A 21908-nucleotide genomic window follows, 5' to 3' on the forward strand; every position below is an offset into this window, starting at 1 on the left:
GAGACAAAGCAAGCACTGCTGCACATTAGGAAAGAGCTTTTAGGAATATCTCACCTTTATTTGTTGGTAATATTCAAGCATATATGTAATAATGGACCCACGGATGGCAGAAAACACTGTCTATATCTATGCAAAAGAAATACATTAATGTTGCACACCTATTTTTTATAACGCACATTTTACTTGTGTATGCACAACACACAAAAGGCCCCTTTTAGTCTAGAAAACAGTGCTTCGTACCTGTAAAGAGTCCTCCATCCATCAGACCTCTACAGGAAGCAACACCATCCATCACTGTCGGTGTTAATATTGTTTCCCCTCACCTCCCAATAGGCAGCTTGTGTTTTGGTTTACAGCGCTTATGTTTTGAGACTTGTGTACTCACAGGCCCTCACCTGACTTTGCTCTTTGGCATCCACCTGCCAAAATGAATAAAAATAATTTAAACTTTACATGCAGCTGGGATATTAAAACGCTTCTGGTCAAAAATATGTTTGTCTCTCTCTTTTGAACTCTCTTATCCTCTCCTTTACTGATTATTATACTGTATTTATTCTTATTGTATTCAAATTTTTGCCTCATAACTTTTGCACTGTCCACTTCCTGCTGTGACAAAACAAATTTCCCACGTGTGGGACTAATAAAGGTTATCTTATCTTATCTTATCTTATCTTATTGTTTTTTAAATACTCGTTCTTATCTCGTTTCGAGATAGTTTTAAAATATCGCAGTCACTCAGACTTAATCCAGTTAGTGGATAAATGCATATTTTAATTGCTCATTTTTTTCAAACATTTGAAAATGCCTTTCATTTTTAAGAGGGTTGATAAGATGCTACAACAGTTAGAGCTGTCCGAATGTAATGGCCCAATGTCTACGCTGACTAAACTATCACAAAGCATGCTGAACACACTAAAATAGAAAGCTTCGGGGCAAAAAATTATTCAAAGCCAAAACAATAACAATGCTGTCTAGCCTCTTCTTTGTTTGTATCAATACTGTCTCTACTCTTGGATGCAGTTTTCCAGTAAGCTTGTCACCCCGCTTGAAGAATAGTTACCTAATTGTGGATATTTCTTAGTCTCTGCCCTTCCTTGAAAGAGATTCATCCTTCGCATCTAAAAACATATATCGGTTTTGCCACATTGTGTGTATGCTGCTTGTATTCTTTTCTCTTCTGTTCAAAAAATTCCCCTGATCAGTTATTTTACTTGCTTGCTAAGTCAGAGTGCACATAGAAAGTATCCAAAATGCTCTGATTTTGTCAGATCTAAGAGTAAAAAGAGAAACAAAAAACAAAACTGTTTTTGTCCAAAGGTCTGCTCTCTACCTGTATCCACCTAATCCAGTCAATATGCAAAAGGTTAAGATTCACAAACATGTTTAATCCTTTGATCAGTTAGTACTCCATGGGATCATAAAATATACTGTAATTTTTCCTCCTTATCCATGGTCATTCCACCCATGCATCCATTTCTACAATTCTCCACTTCTTTGGGGAGGGGGTGCTGAGACATTAGTTATTGCACAGTGAGACTCGGGGTACAGTCACCACTCCATCACAGGGCTAACAAATAGGGAACCACACACTCACGTTCACACCTATGGCCAATTTAGATTTAAAAATGAAACAATCTTTGGACTGTTAGAGCAAGCCGGAGAGATTTGGCGGTGCTAACCCATGCACTACAATGATTCAAACTGTGTGTGTGTGTATGTGTTTTTATTAATAAAAACCGGTAACAAAGTATATAAAAACAAATATTTCTTTTGCGTATTAAAATTCAGGTAATCCAAATATATTCACCTAGTAGTCACATCTAAGATCACCAACGAAATATAGCATTCAAGTCACCTAACAAGCTACTCACAGCAGCATGTGGAAATGAGCAGCACTAGCCTGAAGCAAGAGATCAGAGTACCAAGACCACAATTTGAGCTATAACACCAAATGGATTTTCAAAAACAAGCACCCACAAAGCACTTTCATTAATACCGTCCTGAAACATGATCTAGTACAACGTTTTTTAATCATTTGCCTTAACTACTTTTGCAGTTAAAGCAAACTACTTGTGCACTTATGTATCATAACATAAGCATTGTGACGAAGCTCAGTGTCAAAACAGTGTTGGGTGTGGGTTTAATATACATCTGTTTGAATGTGTTGAAAGTAAGTGTTGTTTCTGCACCTGTTTTTAAAGACATCTCTCGCAGTACTTGTCATGGGGGCAACATGGAAAATGGAGCTTTGGAACAAGTGGTAAACTTTGCAACATATAATATTATTTAATATTTCTTATTATTTTATAACTATTTTAACCCAAACCTTGATCTTTTTCTAAACTTGAAGTAGACTGATGCTCAATCCAAAGAAAACAGGAAGGGAACAGAAAGCAAATAAAAGTACTTTTTTTGACTAATGAGTTTCTTAATGTCTGTGAACAATAACTAATAAATACAATTTATAAAAGGTTAATAATAATAATCATTTCTTGAATATTTCACACAGTGCTTTTTCTGTGTTGGAAACAAGGTGAACTGTGTTGGAATTTAAGACGGGACTAAATGGAGCCTGTATCTCACTGTTACACCCCGGCCTAGGCAACCGGAGTGCAACACGAAAAAAGTAAAAATAAAGAAAAAAAACCACACACAAAAAACCCCACTAAAGCTCACCACCAAAATCCCGAAACGAAAGTATCGACAAATCTATTTACAACAAACTATTTATTTACAACAAAACACCAAACTATTTACAACACGGGGGAGATCGCGACCATGACACACTGAAACACAGGGTTTAAATACCTAGAGGGAGCAATCAGGAAAATGGACAACAAGAGGGAAACACAGCTGGGGCAACTCAGAACTGACGAGACAGGGAAACGTAAACTGAAAAGACTAAGATAACACAGACTTTCAAAGTAAAACAGGAAACACATAACAGTCACGCCAAAAACAACACACTGACAACACCGAAACGTAACAGTTCCCCCCACCCAAAAATCAAACATTTAACACCAAGTGAAAAGTTTGATCCTGACAGACGAAGCCGATGAAGGCTGGAGCGGTCCCACTGACCCTCCAGCAGACGACGAAGGCTGGAGCGGTCCCACGGACCCTCCAGCGAAGGCGGATGAAGGCTGGAGCGGTCCCACGGACCCTCCAGCGACGACAAAGGCTGGGGCGGTCCCACGGACCCTCCCCTCAGCGAAGGCAGACGAAGCTGATGAAGGCTGGAGCGGTCCCACTGACCCTCCAGCAGACGACGAAGGCTGGAGCGGTCCCTCGGACCCTCCAGCGAAGGTTGATGAAGGCTGGAGCGGTCCCACGGACCCTCCAGCGACGACAAAGGCTGGGGCGGTCCCACGGACCCTCCCCTCAGCGAAGGCAGACGAAGCTGATGAAGGCTGGAGCGGTCCCACTGACCCTCCAGCAGACGACGAAGGCTGGAGCGGTCCCTCGGACCCTCCAGCGAAGGCGGATGAAGGCTGGAGCAGTCCCACGGACCCTCCAGCGAAGGCGGATGAAGGCTGGAGCGGTCCCACGGACCCCCCAGCGAAGGCAATCCCGGACGAGCCCCCATATGTTACACCCCGGCCTAGGCAACCGGAGTGCAACACGAAAAAAGTAAAAATAAAGAAAAAAAACCACACACAAAAAACCCCACTAAAGCTCACCACCAAAATCCCGAAACGAAAGTATCGACAAATCTATTTACAACAAACTATTTATTTACAACAAAACACCAAACTATTTACAACACGGGGGAGATCGCGACCATGACACACTGAAACACAGGGTTTAAATACCTAGAGGGAGCAATCAGGAAAATGGACAACAAGAGGGAAACACAGCTGGGGCAACTCAGAACTGACGAGACAGGGAAACGTAAACTGAAAAGACTAAGATAACACAGACTTTCAAAGTAAAACAGGAAACACATAACAGTCACGCCAAAAACAACACACTGACAACACCGAAACGTAACACTCACTTTCTCTAAATACCAGGAAGCTTATTTAACTGGAAGCTGATTCTGCAGGAGGAGGTTTCTACAGAGTGTAACACTCGGGGAAAACATTTTTAGTTTTCAATGCATTCAAGCAAGTGCATTTAAAAAAATTGGGTACTTTTGAAGCAAGAAGTGCTGGATCTGTTCTACACAAAACAAAATATGTCAATATAGACTATTGTTAAAGGACTTTTCAAAAAAATAGAGGTTCATTTTGATGTTTGCTCTTCTTTTTCCCATAATTTCTGCAGCAATGAAAACACCTACTGTAAAAAGAAAGAACAATCTTTCAGTCTGAGCTTTGCCTACATGTAGAAAACACTAAAAATGATTCTTTGCCCTCGTAAACGTGCACCTTTTGTTCAAGAATAACCGTCATTTTGAGTAAAATGCAACTGAAATATTTAAGAGCACAGGTTTATTTATTGAAATAACTAATCATTAAGGAAAATGTGTTAGATATGAACTCTTATTATATATCATGTACTTAAGTAACGAAATTACATCTAATCAAATTACTTAAATGTTTCGTCACTCATCTAAGTGGCTTCTTTCATTTTGGTATAGCTCTTCTGCTTTAAAGTGTTTAGATAGTTAGTCTCTGCCTGAATCCTCTTAATAAATTTGTTTAGTTTTTTCATTATGCATTGAGCCAAATACTGATCTGAGACCTGCATGTCCTCCAATTTGCCTGCGATATCCGCAGTTTCCAATTTTTTGAACTCAGTCTGGACCCTCGATCATTTTTCTTTCTGGACTCTGAGAGTGGTCAGCTCATGAGAAAGGATCTGCTTTTCAGCTAGATGCTTCCTTTTTACCTCCTCAAGTTCCTGGAGAAATTCCTCCACTGTGAAGGAGCAGGCTACCCTCTCCTCACTCATCTCATGATTTTTCAAGCCTTCTTGACTCTGCAGCTCATTTTTCAGGTCTTCAATTTCCAGGAGCATGACCTCTTGGCCACTCAGCCGAGATTAAAGCATTGTAATACAATTTCAGCTCCTGACTCTCAAGCTGAATGGCATCAGTCTGTTTGGAGAGGACACCGATTTCACCCTGATAAATATTACACAGGTCAGCGTGCACGTGCTTTCCTCTCAGTTTCCTCTCAGTCTTTTGTCTTTGTGGTTCCTAAGAATACTTGTTCTCTCTATATATGAGCTCTCACATATCTCACAACACAAACCAAAAAAAATAAATAAATAAGAAAGTGATTTTTTTCCTTCTCTTTTGCCTGGCTTCAATTTTCAGATGGTCTCTACTATCTGATGAAGAAGAAGTTCTTGAGGCTAAAATGAATCTTGTTTTTGTGTCTGGTCTAATTCAGAGTTATAACATAAGCCTCCCCATGAAATAGAGAGTATTGACAGGTGTAATGGTCCACATTGGCACGTCGATCTATAACAAGTACACGGATGAGATTGAAAATTGCTGGGGTGGCTCTTTAGTAGTGTTTTCCTTGAGCTGATGGATTTCCTGTAGGTTTGGGAAATCATTTGAACGTGGGCAAAGGGTGTGACATCAATCAAGTAGCTTTTAAATTCAAAGTAATGTCTGCGCTGTCACCAGAAGAGCCACAGATGTACACCGCGCTCTCTCTCAGATAACTATATTTACAAGATAATGATGCTGCCTATTTATGCATTTCATCATGTGTTTGCGTCTTCATGCTGAATACCTGGATGCATTTGACAGACACGAGCAAATGAATTAAAAGGTTTTTTTTTTACTCAGTCTTCCAACTTTTTCCCCCCTTTTTTCCTTTACAACTGTTGTTAACACACGGTGGAGTAATTTTCTCACTGTACTGTAACTGGCTAAGGATTTTAAAGTTGTAGTTCTTGTTTCACCAACAGCTCTCTTCTTAATTGACTCCACCATGGAGTAAATGAGAAGAAAATGAAAAGATAAATTACACTAATGGAAGGAAATGAAGTGTGAAAATAGACATTCCTCCCAGTATTTTTCTAGGATGCAGAGCAATAGTAAATTGAAATGCAACAAGGCTTTGGCTTCTACATAAGACAGATTCTATCACGATTACGGAAGATGATGTAATTTTAATGCCAGGCATTTGTAAAACAAGACACGTATTCATTTATTATTTGTTCTTGGGCCAAAGAAAAGCTGGAAAAAAACTTGTAAATAAAAAAATAGCAGATTTTGTTTTTCAAATAACATTCAGCTGGCAACAGTTTATTACCAATTAAAACACTTTTAAAGTTCCGATTTGGTTAAGAACGACCTGCTACCACCTGCAACTTAAATACTTTACAGTAGGTTTTAATGCAAATAGTGGTGACGTGTAACTCTGTTTTTGTTCTACTCCAGCTTAAAGGTCAGGCCTTACGAGCTTCATGGCACCATTAAGACACAGTTTGTTTAAAGGCTGTCTGAAGGACGATGTTCAATGAACCGGAACTCAGAGAGGCTAGAATAAATGAAAGGGAAAAGTTATGGTTCCGCTCAATGAAGTCAAAGGTCACATGAAGGATAAGAGCATGTCTCATCTCCATATGCTGTTATCCCCATGACTCAAAAGCCAGACAGACAGTACAAGGAAAATGTGATGCTATGAAATAGGAATGTCACTTCTGTTTTTAGACATAATTACTGCCTGAGAAATAAATCGTGACTTTTTTCACCCCCCTTTTTTCTTGCCGGTTTTATCCAGTAATCAATTTAATTTTCCTCATTTCCTTCCTTCTACCTTTTGTTTGTTTATTTATTTCCCCTTCCGTGCACCTGTCACACCCACAAGGAAAATTAAAAGATCAATTCATTAAGTTGACTAATGGAATCATTTATCAGTTTCACCCCATTATTTCCTCTGGTCTCTCCTAGTCGTTTTATGCAAACAAGTGTAGAATCTGCACATACTCGGGGAAATGGAGTCAAAGTCAGCAACAGGAAATTTTTGCCTTAGCTTTACAATGAATTCATGAGTGCAAACCTCCACAGAGAATCCTAGAAGGAGTTACGTAGAGAGACCTGAAGCCCTTGTATCTGAGCCCAGCGGAAGTGGCTTATTGATTTGCTTGTCTAGTGGCTCTCTGTAATAATAAGGAAATAAAGCCCCTGGATATTACGAGATTGATGTCAATCAGAAGCCTGCCTCAAGTGTGGCTTGCCCCATCTTATTAGTGCTCTCTCCATGCACTGAGTGTTCACTGATGACTCCATTTGTATGCAACTGAAGAGATGAGGCTGTCTGTTGCCATCTTGAGGAGCATTCCCCAATGATTGCTCACTCTGTCATCTTAGTCAGTGTAGACTGAGAGATTGTCATGGATCCGTGGACAAAGCATGATCGTGTGCCTCCCAATGTAAATGATGCACATAATCAGGATTGCTGGAAAATCTTTATTATAATTGGCCCTGCAGGCCATAGGATTGTAAATATATTCTTGGTTTTCTACATTCTAATGTTAGACTTCTCTAAGGATTTCACTAGATAAAAACCAAATCACAGCCTAGTTGAAATTTATAACATTTTGCACCATTTAACATTTGTTATGGTATCAGGGTTGTCTCGGTTTGTTAAGGTTATTTTATATCACTAAGTCTAATATTCCTGTTTCTCAGTTTTGACAGCAGAGCTGGTACTTTTTGATGTAACGGGGCAAGAGAGCATAGCAGATTTCTTTAGGGGCAAATGAATATATTCCGCACTCTTTAAATGGTTTCCTTCCTCTCAGATAAGTGGTCTCATAAACGTGTACTGAATGTGCTCACAAAGGAAACATGTCACTAACTAAATTTCCCCCGGGACAATAAATAGTATTTTATTGTACTTGTTCTAATGCACTGAATAATATCACAGTAACGTCATTCTGTCACTGCAATTACCACCTTTAATTTATGAATTAGCTCTAATTAACCAGCTGCAGTGTAGTGTGATGTGATTCATTTATACACGTAACCTCTTTAGCGTGCAGCATGGTTGCTACTTTTAGCTGTTGCACGTCAATAAATGATGTTTACCTGGGGTGCAGAGAAGCAACAGCTTCCATGAATGATAACAGCTGCTATGGCTTTGTGATTTAAAACTAATCTTGTCACAAGTCTTGTGACTTGAAAGAACTTGCCTGTCACTGTTTGCAACAGTATGACACAAACCTACCAAAGCACATAAAGGTCACATTTTTTTTTAAAGTACACTGTGTACGGCAGTATATTAGAGTACAGAGACACATAGTTAGACAATAATGTTTAACTGGTGGGCAGTGTTGGGAGATATTATAACTATATACTTCACAGTCATGTGAAATAGAAACTAAGTAAACCCTTAGTGGTTCCATAGGAATTAAGAGGGTAAGCAGCAGCCAGGTGCTGCTCATCAAATGCACTTGATGAACTGATCATCAAAAAGTTCGAGCGCCTCTATAACAGCAGATGTTTTGGCATTTTTATGTAGCATTAAGTCACAATAACATTCACTTCATGGTGCTTTATATTGCTTTATATTGTAAGGTAAAGAACCGACATTAATACAGAGAAAACTGTATCATATATATAATCAGAACACACATCGTGATCAAGCACTTGGTGACAGCGGGAAGAGTGAAGAAGAAAGATTCATGCATCACGGGAAGCCCTCAGCAGCCTAGACCTATTGTAGCATGACTAAGATGACGCAACAATAACCTGATGCTGCTCTAACTATAAGGCTTATCAAAAAGTAAAGTTTTAAACTGGTATGTACACTCCATCTCCCCAGCAGTAGAAATCCAAGCACATTACCAGGAGAAAGCCTCTTTTTTCTAAAAAGAACATGGCAACGCAGCTTAAGTTTACAATGTTGTATCAGGACAAACCACAAGACTTCTGGTACAATTTCTTTTGGGCAGACAAGACCAAATGCACAGCACCACATTTGATCATGATGATTGGAGACGATAATTTGGGCCTTTTTTGGAGCCTTGCAGTCACTGAATTGACCATGAACTTCTCTGTATACAAAAGTATTCTAGAGTTAAATGTGAAGCCATCTGTCCGACAGCTAAAGCTCGGTCAAAATTATGTCATGCAACAGGACACTGTTGAATGCCAGCAAATCTAAAGCAGATTGGCTGAGAATTAAGAGACATGATGCAATGGCCCAGTCAAACCTCAACCCATAACCCTTGAAATGTTGAGGTGGGACATTACGAGAGCTGTGCATAAAAGAATTCCTGTAAACCTAAAGGAACTGAAGCAACGCTGCAGAATGGACCAAAATCCTTCTGCAATGATTTGAGAGACTGATAAAGGTCACATCACTTCCCGTTATTGCTTCTAGAAGTGGTTCAACCCATATGGAAAAGATATATATAAATCTTATAAAGTTTGTATCTGTCTTGTGTGAAACTTGTATGAAAAGCATACAAAAGTGAAAACAGATATAAGATCCCTTGAAAAATTATATAATGAAACTTGTATGTTTTGGATACTTCCTAAAAGAATATATGAAAGTAATGAGAAAGTGGCCACTTTAATGAGTAAATCATATAAGTTTTTACTATTTCTTTTCCATATGGGAAGCTACTAAATCACAAGGCATACTTAGTTTTTCCCAACTACATAGTCTTACTTTCTTTTTTTCACAACTTCAGCAACAAGGTGTGTCTGTATTATGAGGAATGCCGCCTGAGAAAAACGCCAGTTATTTTTCATAATGTAACATTACCATGAATAGCATCACAATTTAAACATTTGCATGACATTTTGAAAGCTTTGCTTCTGGTCTTGCTTTTTTTTTTTTTTTTTTTGCATTATTTGAGAACGTGTATGAGAGAGGACTAAAATTACAGTTCAGGCTACTTAAGCAGAATATTATTTTCGTTTAGACTACTGTTGAAAAATTCCTGGCAAATGAACCCCACAAATGGTGAAGTAAAAACAAACAAACAAAAAACCCCAAAATGATGATGAGCCTGGCCATGCTCTCAACCTGACCACTTCGGACTTGAACAAGATGGTTCTTCCAAGAAAACCAGTGCTCATTAAAAGTGATGATCCTTGACATCACGACGGCTGAACCAGTTTGAAATAAAGGAATTTAAATTTAAAACGGGAACTTCAAGCCAATTTTTTGGCTTGAATTATAGCATTAGACAATTAATTATATGCAGTCAGTATTTTAGTGATGTACCTGGATGAAGCATAACTAATTTTAACATGTTTTTTTTTTCAGGTTGAAACTAATAAATAAATTACTTTCCTGATTAGATTTCTTCAAAATTATTTTATTGATTAACTGTCCAATTTGTTGAGATAATAAAAATACATGTTAAAATGCATAAATACTAATAGAAATGGTACTTAAAATTCAGTTTCTCCCTGTTGCTCCAAACCTCAGCTGTAAACAGCCAATTAAAGTTTGGAGATTAGAACAATATGGTAGCAGTGCCTCTCTGTAATCACCACAGTGAGGTCTTCAACCTGTACACATTGATCCTCTATTGATCTGTGTATGAGAAACTCTGGTTCAACCCAGCCTTCCATCCTCACTCTCCACATTCACTCAATATTCTGACTGGAGGGCAGAAAATAGATGGTCGAAATCTGTGCTACAAAGACAGAGACAGAGGGAGAGGAAGATAAGACAGTAGGAGGCAGGGCTTAACAGCCACAAGGAGCAATTACAGTAATTATGATAAAAATAAATAAATGAATAAATAAAAACTCTCAATTTATTATGCAATATGTGTGTATGTGTGTCTTTGAGATTGTTGAAGGCCAGTCTTATATACTTCAATCATTTATGAAGACCCCCCCTTTAGTCTCTTTATTCTCTCTGCTAGAATGACATGTCAAATATGCTTAGTTTGCCTTTATAGCACCATTCTTGCTCCCCTTGTTGTGACAGAATAAGGCTACAAGGAAATGTTTCTCCTCCATCTTAGAACATCAAAAGGTCTTTGAATTGCTTCTGTCACCACAAAAGATGAATGTGGTGTTGTCGTGTTTGTCAGTAAAATGTAAAACCATGTGTCAATTCTGTCCGCCTAGGAGAGGCTTTGTAATAAAGCTGTTTACTCTTCCTCTTGAATAGCCCAATCAAAGTTTTATCAATGTGCCCGGTGGTGGTAAAAAGTACTCTGCGTCAGCAAAATGTTACAGAACCTTACAACTTCTTTCCAAGTTTATGAGCAAAGCAGAGCGTCTCCTTCGGCACAGCAATTTTTCAGATTTATTCAGATACTATTTCTTTTTTAAAAACCCAAATGTATGTTTCCTGTTGTGGAATCCTTAGGAAATCAATAACTTCAAATTTGACTTTGCAGGGTGAATGTTTACCAACTGGCAGGCTGATTTGAGCCTGAAATATATGCTATATTTCATAGGCAAGAAAGTGACGGGTTCTTATAATCAACACATTGAAAAGTGTCGGTCGATTGAAGAATATGCAAGCTTTATAATTGAATCAGATGTGAGGAAAGAGGATGAAACAGAGTTCTGTAAGAGTTCACGCTGAGGATCATGGTATAAATTCATGTACGATTAAAGAAACAGGCTTATCTAGAATTTCAAGGCACAAACAGTGCGTGTGCTGTGTATCTATGTACTCAACATTTTTTGTGCAAATGACCTCTAAGGGAATCACAAAGGCCTAGAGACCAGTGGATGATCACCTAGCACCCTCTGGTCCCTATAGTTAAATATTCTCCCGACAATATAAAACACAGATGCAGCTTCCAGGTTGGAAAAATGAAGCCATCACAGAAGTAGCTTCAACATGCACTGTAACTGAAAGTGACCAGATGGCAAGAGCTGTGGTTGCACAAAGGCTCCCAATAGAAGAAGACTTGAGCTCTGTAAACACTTTCCTGCTAAGTTTATGGGCTCGGTCATTCACTTTTGGTCATATATAAAAAAAAAATAAGTCCATTTTGTAAATCGTTGTTATACCATCTTCCAGAAACGAAGAATTATCTATATGACACCACATGCTCATGCTCAACCACAAGCTTGTTAATCACAAGTTGTTAGTCAATGAGCATGCGGTTTAATGCTGTAGCAGTGCACATAAACTGAAGTAAAGCTGGTAAACTTTTTTATGTTTGTGAAAAAGGCAGTGTCTTCCATGCATACCAATAGTGACTTTCAACCTGCTAGCAATCAAAGCAGTTTCAAGGTGCATCACTGTATAGTTCTTTATAACCAGTTTCACACTAATGATTGCCATCTATCAGCCTCTCACAGAATACATATTCTTCCTAGCGACTCATGACTACCTAGAGTCACTGACCAGTCTTTTGACCTGTGTGAAGGAGGCTTTAGCAATTGATTTCACAGCAAATATGAGCTACCTCCAGCAGCCACTCACAACTAGTTGGGGAATACACTTTTTTTTCTCAATTCCGGTGGTTGCCAGATGGTTGCTGACAAGCCTTTAGGCTTCTCTGACTGAAGCCCTAAATATATAACGGAGTCTTCCATTGGTTTTGATTTCAAACTTAGATTCTGTCATGCTCTTGGAGTGCTGTAATAGAAGCACTCACATAGGGATATCTCATTGATTTGCTGCCACGGTGTCAACAACATCCTTTCATCTTTAAGTGTGAAAAGTGTGCCGGCAGCTATTTTGCCTCATTAAGGCAAACTGTCACCCCAAAGTGCCAAAGCTGACAGCATTGTTTCTTGTTGACATATGTGTATAAAAGAAGATAATATGAACTTGCAAACCTTAACAAACCCTACATATTATTGAAATAGTACCAGGCTGATGTGTCAAATACTGAAAGTTAGATATATTTTTTAAAATGTTAGAAGTGCCAGTATCAGAATGGCAAAATGACTGCTTAGTTTGGGATGATTTAGATCAGGGGTGTCAAACTCAAATACACAGTGGGCCAAAATTCGAAAACTGGAACAAAGTCGCGGGCTAACGCTAATATTTATTGAAAAAAAAAAATCTTCCTCTAGATATAAGAATGAATCTTTTCTTATGGACTCAAACACGTTTTGCTGAAAAACTGAATATGGAACAAGCAAAGCTTAATACTAAACAATATATATATTAACTGTATAATACCAGTAGGCCAGCTCTAATAGTAATTTGGTATGGCTTCGCGGGCCAGAGTTTGACACCTATGATTTAGATGGTTAATGATAACTGATTTTACCCATGATTGACTAATAGAGAGCTTGTTTTCATTTGGTGGTGTTTTTACTTTTTTTTCTTGTTAAAAGCTAGACTACATCCTCTCAGTCTCACGCCAAGCTTTCATTGAATGCAGAGTGTAATTATGGAATCTGTTTTTGATACTACCTTATTAATTGTGTTCATGGTCTTAAAAATACCCCAATATGTTAAGTACTAAAAGTTTTTTACATTAACATAGAAGATGGATACACTCCATGTGTTTAAATACTCCCTCTGTACAGTAATATTCATACTATATATTATATTTATGTTAACCTATTAGACTGACTTGCTAGTGAATAAATTTATAAAGGACTTTATTATGGTCATAGTTTCTCCAGCCTCACTGCACGCAGACGCACGCACACACACATATACACACACATGCATAATGAACTGATTAAAAATAGCAAAACTCAAAAAAGAAAGTGTGGAAGACTTATACAAGAGGAGAGCCTCTCACCTCATTAGGCATAATTTTGCAAGATTATAGGCTGGCAGAGTTGATGATTCTATAATGAAACTGTCAAAAAGACATACTACTCTCGTATACTGCATGTTGCTTCTATAGATCACTGGACTGTAATATTTTGCTTAATATAACTATATTACTTTTTTTCTCCTTTTTTCTTTTAATTTTCAGTTGCAAAAGTTAGTAACAGCATCAGTAAGAGGACACTGGACCTAGACAGGGACCTCTTCACACACTCATCAACGCAGGACACAGAAAGTGAAGTCCATTCCATCACTACCGTCTCACCAATGAACATCCCCAACCACCAGCCAGTCTTCAAGGGCCTGCTGCTTCATGAGCATTTACTTACAAGGGACTTCCGGGGGGACCAGCATTTTTTTCGGAAGGATGGCTATGTGGCTGCATATCCCACCATGCCAGGCTCTGTGTCTGCTCCAAATGCAGCAGACCTTGTCACTCAACTTGTGCCCCATGAGGATGCTCCAGCTTTTTCAGATGTTGCCTCTACTGCTACTGTGGCTGCCACATCACCGCTGACTACATTTTCCCCCACAACACCAGCACTGCCCATGTCTATGCCTCAAAAGAAATCAAAGGAGAGGACCAGGGGGACAGACAAGGTCGATCCAACAACACACTCACTTACCACCCAGGTGACACCAAATAACAGAGGTTCAGGTGGTGAAAACAGCGGAGTACCTCCCTCATCTTCACTAGGAAGTCAGCCTCAGAGTTTGGGTGCTTCTCCGGAAGAGGCCACCTCGGGGAAGATGGAAAAGGGGGAAGCTAGTGAAATGGCACTAAAAAACAAAACCAGCCCTGGTCATCAGCTCCACAAGCTCACTCCGGCTTCTTCAGAGAAAGACACCACAACAATGTCCACGACTGTTACCACAACTACCACCATCACCACCATGCAAACATCAGGTAGGCAGAGTAATATTCTTTTTCTTTTTCTCTGACTTTCAAGGATGTACTGTACTGAGCTGGACATTTACCCTTAAATATAACACATGTATCCCAGAGGAAAAGAAAATTAAGCATCAAATCCTCAGCATTACTCCTGTTCATTTTGCATTCTGCACACAGCTATTCATCTTTCCGTCAGGGATAACGGAGTTGCTCATATGTCAAAAACAATCTGATTTTTCCTGATGTGTCCTGCCCGCCCTTCCCACTGGCCACAGAGGGCTGAAGGCCCAGATGAGTAGTGTCAGAGAGGATCTCTGCAGAGATAGTTAGAGGGTTACAGGGCCAGGGAGACACAGGTGGGCTGTCAGAAAGATCAGTGATCCGGGAAAAAGGGAATCACTTGTCATTTTACTTTCTTCCACAGAGCCGTGTAGTCTGAATTTCACTGACCCTGAGGGTAACATTGAAATCCTGCAGCAACTTGACTCGGGAGTGGAGTGTAACTACTTGATTACTGTCTACCTGGGATATGGCATCGAAGTTCAGGTCAGTGCTAAAAGCTCACAATAATTATAATGTTAGTAATTTGATGAACGTTTGATGAAGTGGCTGTTTGGTAAGTTTCAAAACTCCATTAAGTAGCCACCTGAGAACAGGCTAAAACCAGCTCTAGCCAAAGCACTGCAAGAACTTTGGGATAAAATTTGAGGTCTGAAAAGGTGGAATCTAATGATATTGTCAGGTTGTGTGGAGCGTAAAGGTTAGGGCCCAACTGCAGGAAGCTGAAGGTTGAAAAACCACAAAAAGTGATGGAAAAAAGACAAGACAAGACAAGACAGTGCGTGAGGAATAGACAAGGGAAAAATAACAAATGCTATGACAAATGCTAACTCTGCAGTCTGCTAAAGGGAAGACAGGACTATTTATAACAGAGGGCTGATTGGGGAATGACAGATAGGAGAGTGGTGAAGGCAATCAGGACAATCAGGTAGAGACAGATAGGAAGTAAAACTAAGAAAATAAACTTTCAAAGTAAAGCAGGAAATAGCCAAAGGAGACTAATATAATGAATGCTAACACTTAACAAGATGCCAACCTAAGAGAAAGATACTGAATGTGGGCATAAGGAGACTCACACTACACATGAAGAAAGAGACAAAGGAAATAAACTACAATGAAGAATAATTCAATTTCATTTCAATTCTATTTGTACGCCAAATCACAACAACAGTCGCCTCAAAATGCTTTATATTGTAAGGTAGACCCTACAATGATGCATGCAGAGAAAAAACCAACAATCATATGACCCCCTATCAGCAAGTACTTTGGCGACAGTGAGAAGGAAAAACTCCCTTTCAACAGGAAGAAACCTCTGGCAGAATAAGGCTTAGGGAGGGATAAGAGAAGGAAGACAAAAAATGTAATAATAATTAAGATGTGAACCAAAACACTGGATTACCAAAGCTGAACTTCATTACAAGGTCAAAAATAAAGTAATATCAGAAACTGTAGACTGAAAATCACAAGAACCAAGGTTCAGAATGGGATACCAATAGAATCATGTAAAAAGGAAATCCCAGTTTTTAACATATACACACAGAGATCAAAATGTCATAAATCTTAAAAAAACAAACAAACAAACCAAAACACACTAAACTTTTTTAAATAGTGAAACCAGCTGTCAGTGTATGGAGACAGTGAACCAAAATACTAACTCTGCAGTCTGACAAAACAATTAACCTAAAAAGGCTATAAAGCTCATGGGAGCTGGGAGGAAATGCATAATTGTTTGTGGGTTTGTCAGAGCGACCCAAAAAACATGTTCCATTGTTAATCTAAAAATACTGATTATAGCCATTTCAACCTGAACTGTGCTTTCTGATGCTTTATAAAATGCTTATTAAACCAGTAAAGAGCAGTGACATATTTTGGTTTAGTTTAAGCAGTAACAGTAATTTCTGGTCTTGTGTGGGTTGATAGAGATAGAAATGCAATGAATTACTGGGTTGAGTGGGTGGATGGGGACACAAGTGATGGGGTCTGTCTCAGGTTGAATGTTTGCCTGGTAAGTCTTTTCACAAAAGGTTATAAAAATTAACTGTCAGTGTATGCGCTCCCTGGCATTTGCAATTCTTCAAACGCCTCATTTACCATTGGAGACTTTTATAAAATGTGTGAGCTTTGTCTTGCTGCCTCTGGGGGGCGAAGATAAGTCTTGACAGAGTATATGTTTGAGAGTGTGCCTTTTTTTTCTGAAAGCTTCCTCTGGGTAACTTAAGTAAATCTTGAAGCACTTATAAGCACATGCACACTCACCCGCACATGTGCATGCATACCCACGTAGGCATTTGATGTATCAGCTTTTTGCTTTCACAGCTTCTCCAGTGCTTTTGGCAGAAGATTTCTTGAACTGAAGGGCTATAAAGCGAAAATATATAGACATTTTATATTCACACATCAGTTGGGCTTGATAAAGAAATAAGATGAAGCCATGCATTTCAAACCACCATGCAAGCAGACGGGGGCCACTTTTCCCCTCCCTCCTGCAGACAAGCTGATAGTGATCTGATGGCAAACTTACAGACAATTGCTTGGCACGACTGAAGAGATTGAGGAAACAAGGCCCCTGTTCCTTGGGAATGCATGAAGTGACTGAAGGTGGAGAGATAGAGATTGAAATCAAGCATGTGTCATGCCATGCCTTTTCATCAGCACTGTGTGAAGCTCTTCTTCAGGGAGCCTATCCAAGATTTGGAAGGTTATAAAAGGAAAAAAAGATTATCACAGAGTAGCAATGTGGCGTAGCAATGTCCTCATACAACCATATGCAAGGAGAACAACCTTAAACCATAAAATATAACCTTAAATTGGAACTATTTTGTTTTTTCACTTGTGAGTAATTTGTGCAAGCAAGCAGAAAAACTTGAATGTATTTATTCCTACTTAATAGTAATTTAAAATTAAATATGAATATTTAACATTAATATTAATTTGTTACATTCTTTTGCACTACTCCATAACATGTGACCAGTAACCAGATTACACTTTTCACTATTAAATTCAGCTAATACATTACACAAAGGTTCTTCAATTATCTGCATGTTGGAAGGATAGAGGAGAAAAACATCAAACAAACATGCTTTTTGTCTACCTGTGCTCTTACACTACAGTCATCTAATTTCAGCTCATCTGTGGAAGAGGAAAATAGTGGCGTGGTCATTACATTTATCTTTATTAACCAAAAAGACGAGAGACAAGTGTATTATACTGCTAACTAACTAAATAACTGCTAAATAGACCCTGTGCACGAGAAAATGCTAACTTCCTGGTTTGAGACCGGATGTGGGGTTGTATATTTCCGGTAGCTTTACTTTGCGGTCAATCGCTACTGCGGATCAGGTAGCGAAACTCGAAAACGGAAAGATCGCGTTAAGTTACAAAGAGGAGAAGGTGGGAACACTCACCACTGTTGTGTCATAAAAAATCTAATGATTAGTTTTGACGTTTAAAGAGTTTAGATCGATCAGTTGTTTACATCACTCAACACAAGCAGAACTGCATTACAGAATCAGAAGACACATCGTCCACATTCAGAAGCACATCTCTGTATAGTGACAGTTATTATGATTTAAACAGGAAAATGTTCAGCATTCAAACTATAGGTGAAGAATAGTCAAACCAGATGTTTCCCCCGTTATGTTGATATCAGCTAGTCAAGTACACACCTACACAGCATGTTAACAAACCGTGAAAAAAAAGCCACACAAAAAATGAATGATTGCTGGTAAGGGTTTCTATACATTAGTATTTACGAAGGGTATGTTGTGACTTACCTTCAAAATTACAGTGGTCCCTCGCTATAACATGGTTCACCTTTCAACCCCGATGTTTCGCAGATTTTTAGTGCAAGTTTGCATGTTTTATTTTATGTCACATTGTGTCCTGCGTCCTGATCGCTGCAGACGATCTCCTCCGTGACGTCTCTCCTGTACAGTACAGAATCGCTGCATCGATCGCTAGCAGTGTGACTCTTATTTTTAGAACATAACACCTGTGATAAACGAGGGGCAGCTGTTTACAGATACTGAGAAATATAACATTTGAATCCCTTTTCTCTTTTGCTGTGAGGCGGGGGGGTAACATCGACAAGTCGATGAACAGCATTTACAGATATATTGGGTAAATGCCCAAGACATCTATAGAAATGTAAATCGCTGCTTGATTCATTCATTTGCTTAACTTGTTTTGGACCGTAAACAGGGCGCGAATAGGACACCGGAAACAATGCTCCCCACAAGAGTTTCCGCACCGGAAGTAGCATATGCTAACGTGCACATAGTCTATAGCATGCTAACACAAAGCTAGTCTAGAAGTCAGAGCGGCACTAAAGCTCAGCGCATCCCAACCCCAGTCTAACAGCCTGACGCTGAACTTTATCAGGTAACAAAGGCAGTGATGAACACAGTAGTGTTCCTCAATGTTTGGTCTCCTTTGCTTCTGTCCCAACTGTTGAGAGGGCCCAGTTGTTTTTAGGGTATTAGGAAGTGAGCACAAAGGATGGGAATTCACTCTTGTTGTTTCTTTTTTTAAATCTGTGGGTAAATAGATGGTAAATACCTTTTTCCCCCTCTTTTTTTTCTGTCTTTTTTCTCTTTTCCACATGTATAATTGTTAATGTACGTAATGACTTTAAATGTATATGATTCCCTTTGTTTTTGTGGTTTGTTCTGTTTTGTTTTTGTGTTTGTGCTGATAATGAATAAAAACTGTTGAATCATGTGGGAAAAAAAGGCAGTGATGAGCAATCAAGTTACAGCCTCCCTTTCTACCTGTTCATGTTTCTAAAATAGGATCATCATGATGATACTTTAAAGTCTCTTTGAGCTTTGCTTTATGGTGTCAGCTTTGTGTTCGCGTACAACTACTAAAAAAAGATCCACATTAGGATAGTGATTTGTGTTGGTGTGTGGAACTGTACCATAAGGTTTGTGTTGTTAACTGGTAATTGTGAGACATTGCATTTCAGGTCATTTTACAGAGTAACAAGAAAGTAATGTAACAAGTAAGTCACAAATTACTTTTCTCTGGTGAGTATTAAACCTGCTGAAGGTATAAATAACACGTTACAGTCCGGCTTCCCAAAACAGTTCCCAATCCTAGTTGGAACACAAATACAGCCTTTCTTTAAGTGGTTAAGCCAAAGCTGAAGTGCTGAACCCTAAGCTGAATGCAAAGCAGAGTTGAAGCCCAAAAAGTACTGGTAGAAATGGAGGCTAAAATGGTACAAGCCTGACTTGAAGATCAGGCTCTGGCTACTGGGCTGGTATCAGTATACATTGAGCTTTAACATCACTCTGGCTGCTTTTCTAGCTTTGTGTTAGCATGCTGTCTGTGGAGATACAAAAAGCTGATGTTGTGTTGGTAGTATACTTCAGTTGTTTCTTTCCTGATTGCAGTTTGCACTTTAGCACTCGGCTCTCGTCCTTTTGTGCAATAAAGGTAAAAGATCTAAAATTCCTCAGAAATTTTCTGTGGACTACTGTGGACCATTAGACCATTTCCCACCTCACTTATTATTGTATGATATTTACGTAACAATATTAAAATGCATTGAGATGACTGTTGTTGTGATTTGGGGTTATATAAATAAAACTGAAGTGAAACTGCTCAAGATAAAGTTACTTCATCTAATCACTCTCCTCTTCAAATCCTACATTCTTATTTTTGACACAAGATTAACCATTTATAATAATAAACTGGAAAAACACTTGGAAATCAAAGGGTTTCACAAAAGCCACCATTTGGCCCAACATTAAAAACAGGAGTATAATCAAATAAAATGCCTATTAAGATTTTCAAGCACTTTCACGTTCTGTAACAGCAGGTGTCTTCTTTGTAGGCAGCCCTTTGTGTGGAGGTTTTTGGGAGATTTTTCACTAAGATATCATTGTAAATCAACAGTTGCTTGTTTAAGTGGAAAGGTATAAAGTTGGTCTCTACTAAAGTTTAAAATCCTTCCTTTTTTTTTAGTAATTTTGAGATAAACAGACAAAAACATACCCATGTTGGCAGGGATGAATTAGATTAAATTACCAGTTGTTGTAAAAAAAACAATTGATTGCTTTCACTTGTCTGATGAGCCTATTTGCAATAATTACATATTGATCTGTGAAGGGATCACACCTTCCCTTCAATTTCTCCAGTTAGGTTATGGATTTGTTGGTTTGCTAGAAACATACAAAATAACTCCAACCTGGGTTAAAAGCTCTTAGTGCCCACTTTTCAAGCTGTGTACTGATACAATTTACATTACCAACCATTAACACAGATTGAATGCACCGCACTTTGTACCAGAGGAGCTGTAGTAGAGACATTATCATGAAGGGGCCTCTATTCTGGAAGGTAGCCATCAGTACAGAAGGCAGGGGAGGAAAATTAGATGAAGGAAATAATCTGAAGGGCAAATATGGAGACTGTGATAAATATTTATATGTTGCTGTTATGTACCTATGGCTCAGAGAAAAAATATAAATCTAAACAGCATTCAGAAACCCCCACTGAATTCTACCTGCATTGAAAAAAAAAAATCCCACAGAAATTGGTGGGGAATAAATAAGCAGAATCAAACCTTTTCTGTATTTAGTCAATATTCCTTTCAGCAGTCTGGCTTCTTGTGAGAGAGGGAGGATGAAAAATGCATCACGAGAGTTTACTGCCCCCAGCCTGACTGTTCAACCCCCTCTGCCACGGCATCTGGTGATTCTGAACATATAATGATTTTTTTCGTGCAAAATAACTGCAAATATTAAGAAGCTGCTCTAACATGCCTTTTAGCACTAACCTAAACTATTAGTCACTACCCCCGCCCAAAACCCCCCAAAACAAAACAAAAAATAAACAAAAAAGACCAAAAACCAAAAAACCAAAAAACCAAACCTAAAAGTAGTTTTGAAAAGGGCAGGCTACTTTGACATTAGGTGCAGGTTTTAATTGTTATCTCCTGGCCTTGTATTCAATAGTTAAATACAGAAAATATGTACAGGATGATAGCCTGTGCAAACTATGAGCTGGATATGAGATGTAAAATACTGATTTCCATCTGACACTCACTCCTATTTTATGAGGTTAGCTGTGATGAATTCCTTTAAAGCCACAACACTAGGGACTAGGGAGAAGTTTTTTTTATGGGTTTAATTCCAACCTCGGCTCTGAAACTGATTGTAGATTCAAATTGTGAAAATAGGAAGAATTAGAATCAAACTTAATTTAATATTGAATAAAGATAAAGACTCATGGGCTTACAGATGCCATTAGACAGTCCTATGGAGTACAAATGCTACCAAATCATCCTTTTGTCCTAAATGATGGCCAAACTCCTA

At 38.7% G+C, this 21908-nt stretch overlaps 1 protein-coding gene across 2 annotated transcripts in view; it reads left to right on the forward strand.

Moving 5' to 3' along the window:
• The window catches only part of LOC308386752 (seizure protein 6 homolog), a 102328-nt gene that overhangs the window by 37979 nt on the left and 42441 nt on the right, over positions 1-21908 (forward strand). For both annotated transcript variants that reach the window (XM_080866511.1, XM_080866512.1), the window contains exons 2-3: positions 13786-14544; positions 14954-15075. In XM_080866511.1, coding sequence (XP_080722637.1) covers positions 13786-14544; positions 14954-15075 — 881 coding nt within the window. The remainder of the gene's footprint in view (positions 1-13785; positions 14545-14953; positions 15076-21908) is intronic.

Source organism: Rhamphochromis sp. 'chilingali' (assembly GCF_963969265.1).
Source record: "Rhamphochromis sp. 'chilingali' genome assembly, chromosome: 19".
Lineage (NCBI taxonomy): Eukaryota > Metazoa > Chordata > Actinopteri > Cichliformes > Cichlidae > Rhamphochromis > Rhamphochromis sp. 'chilingali'.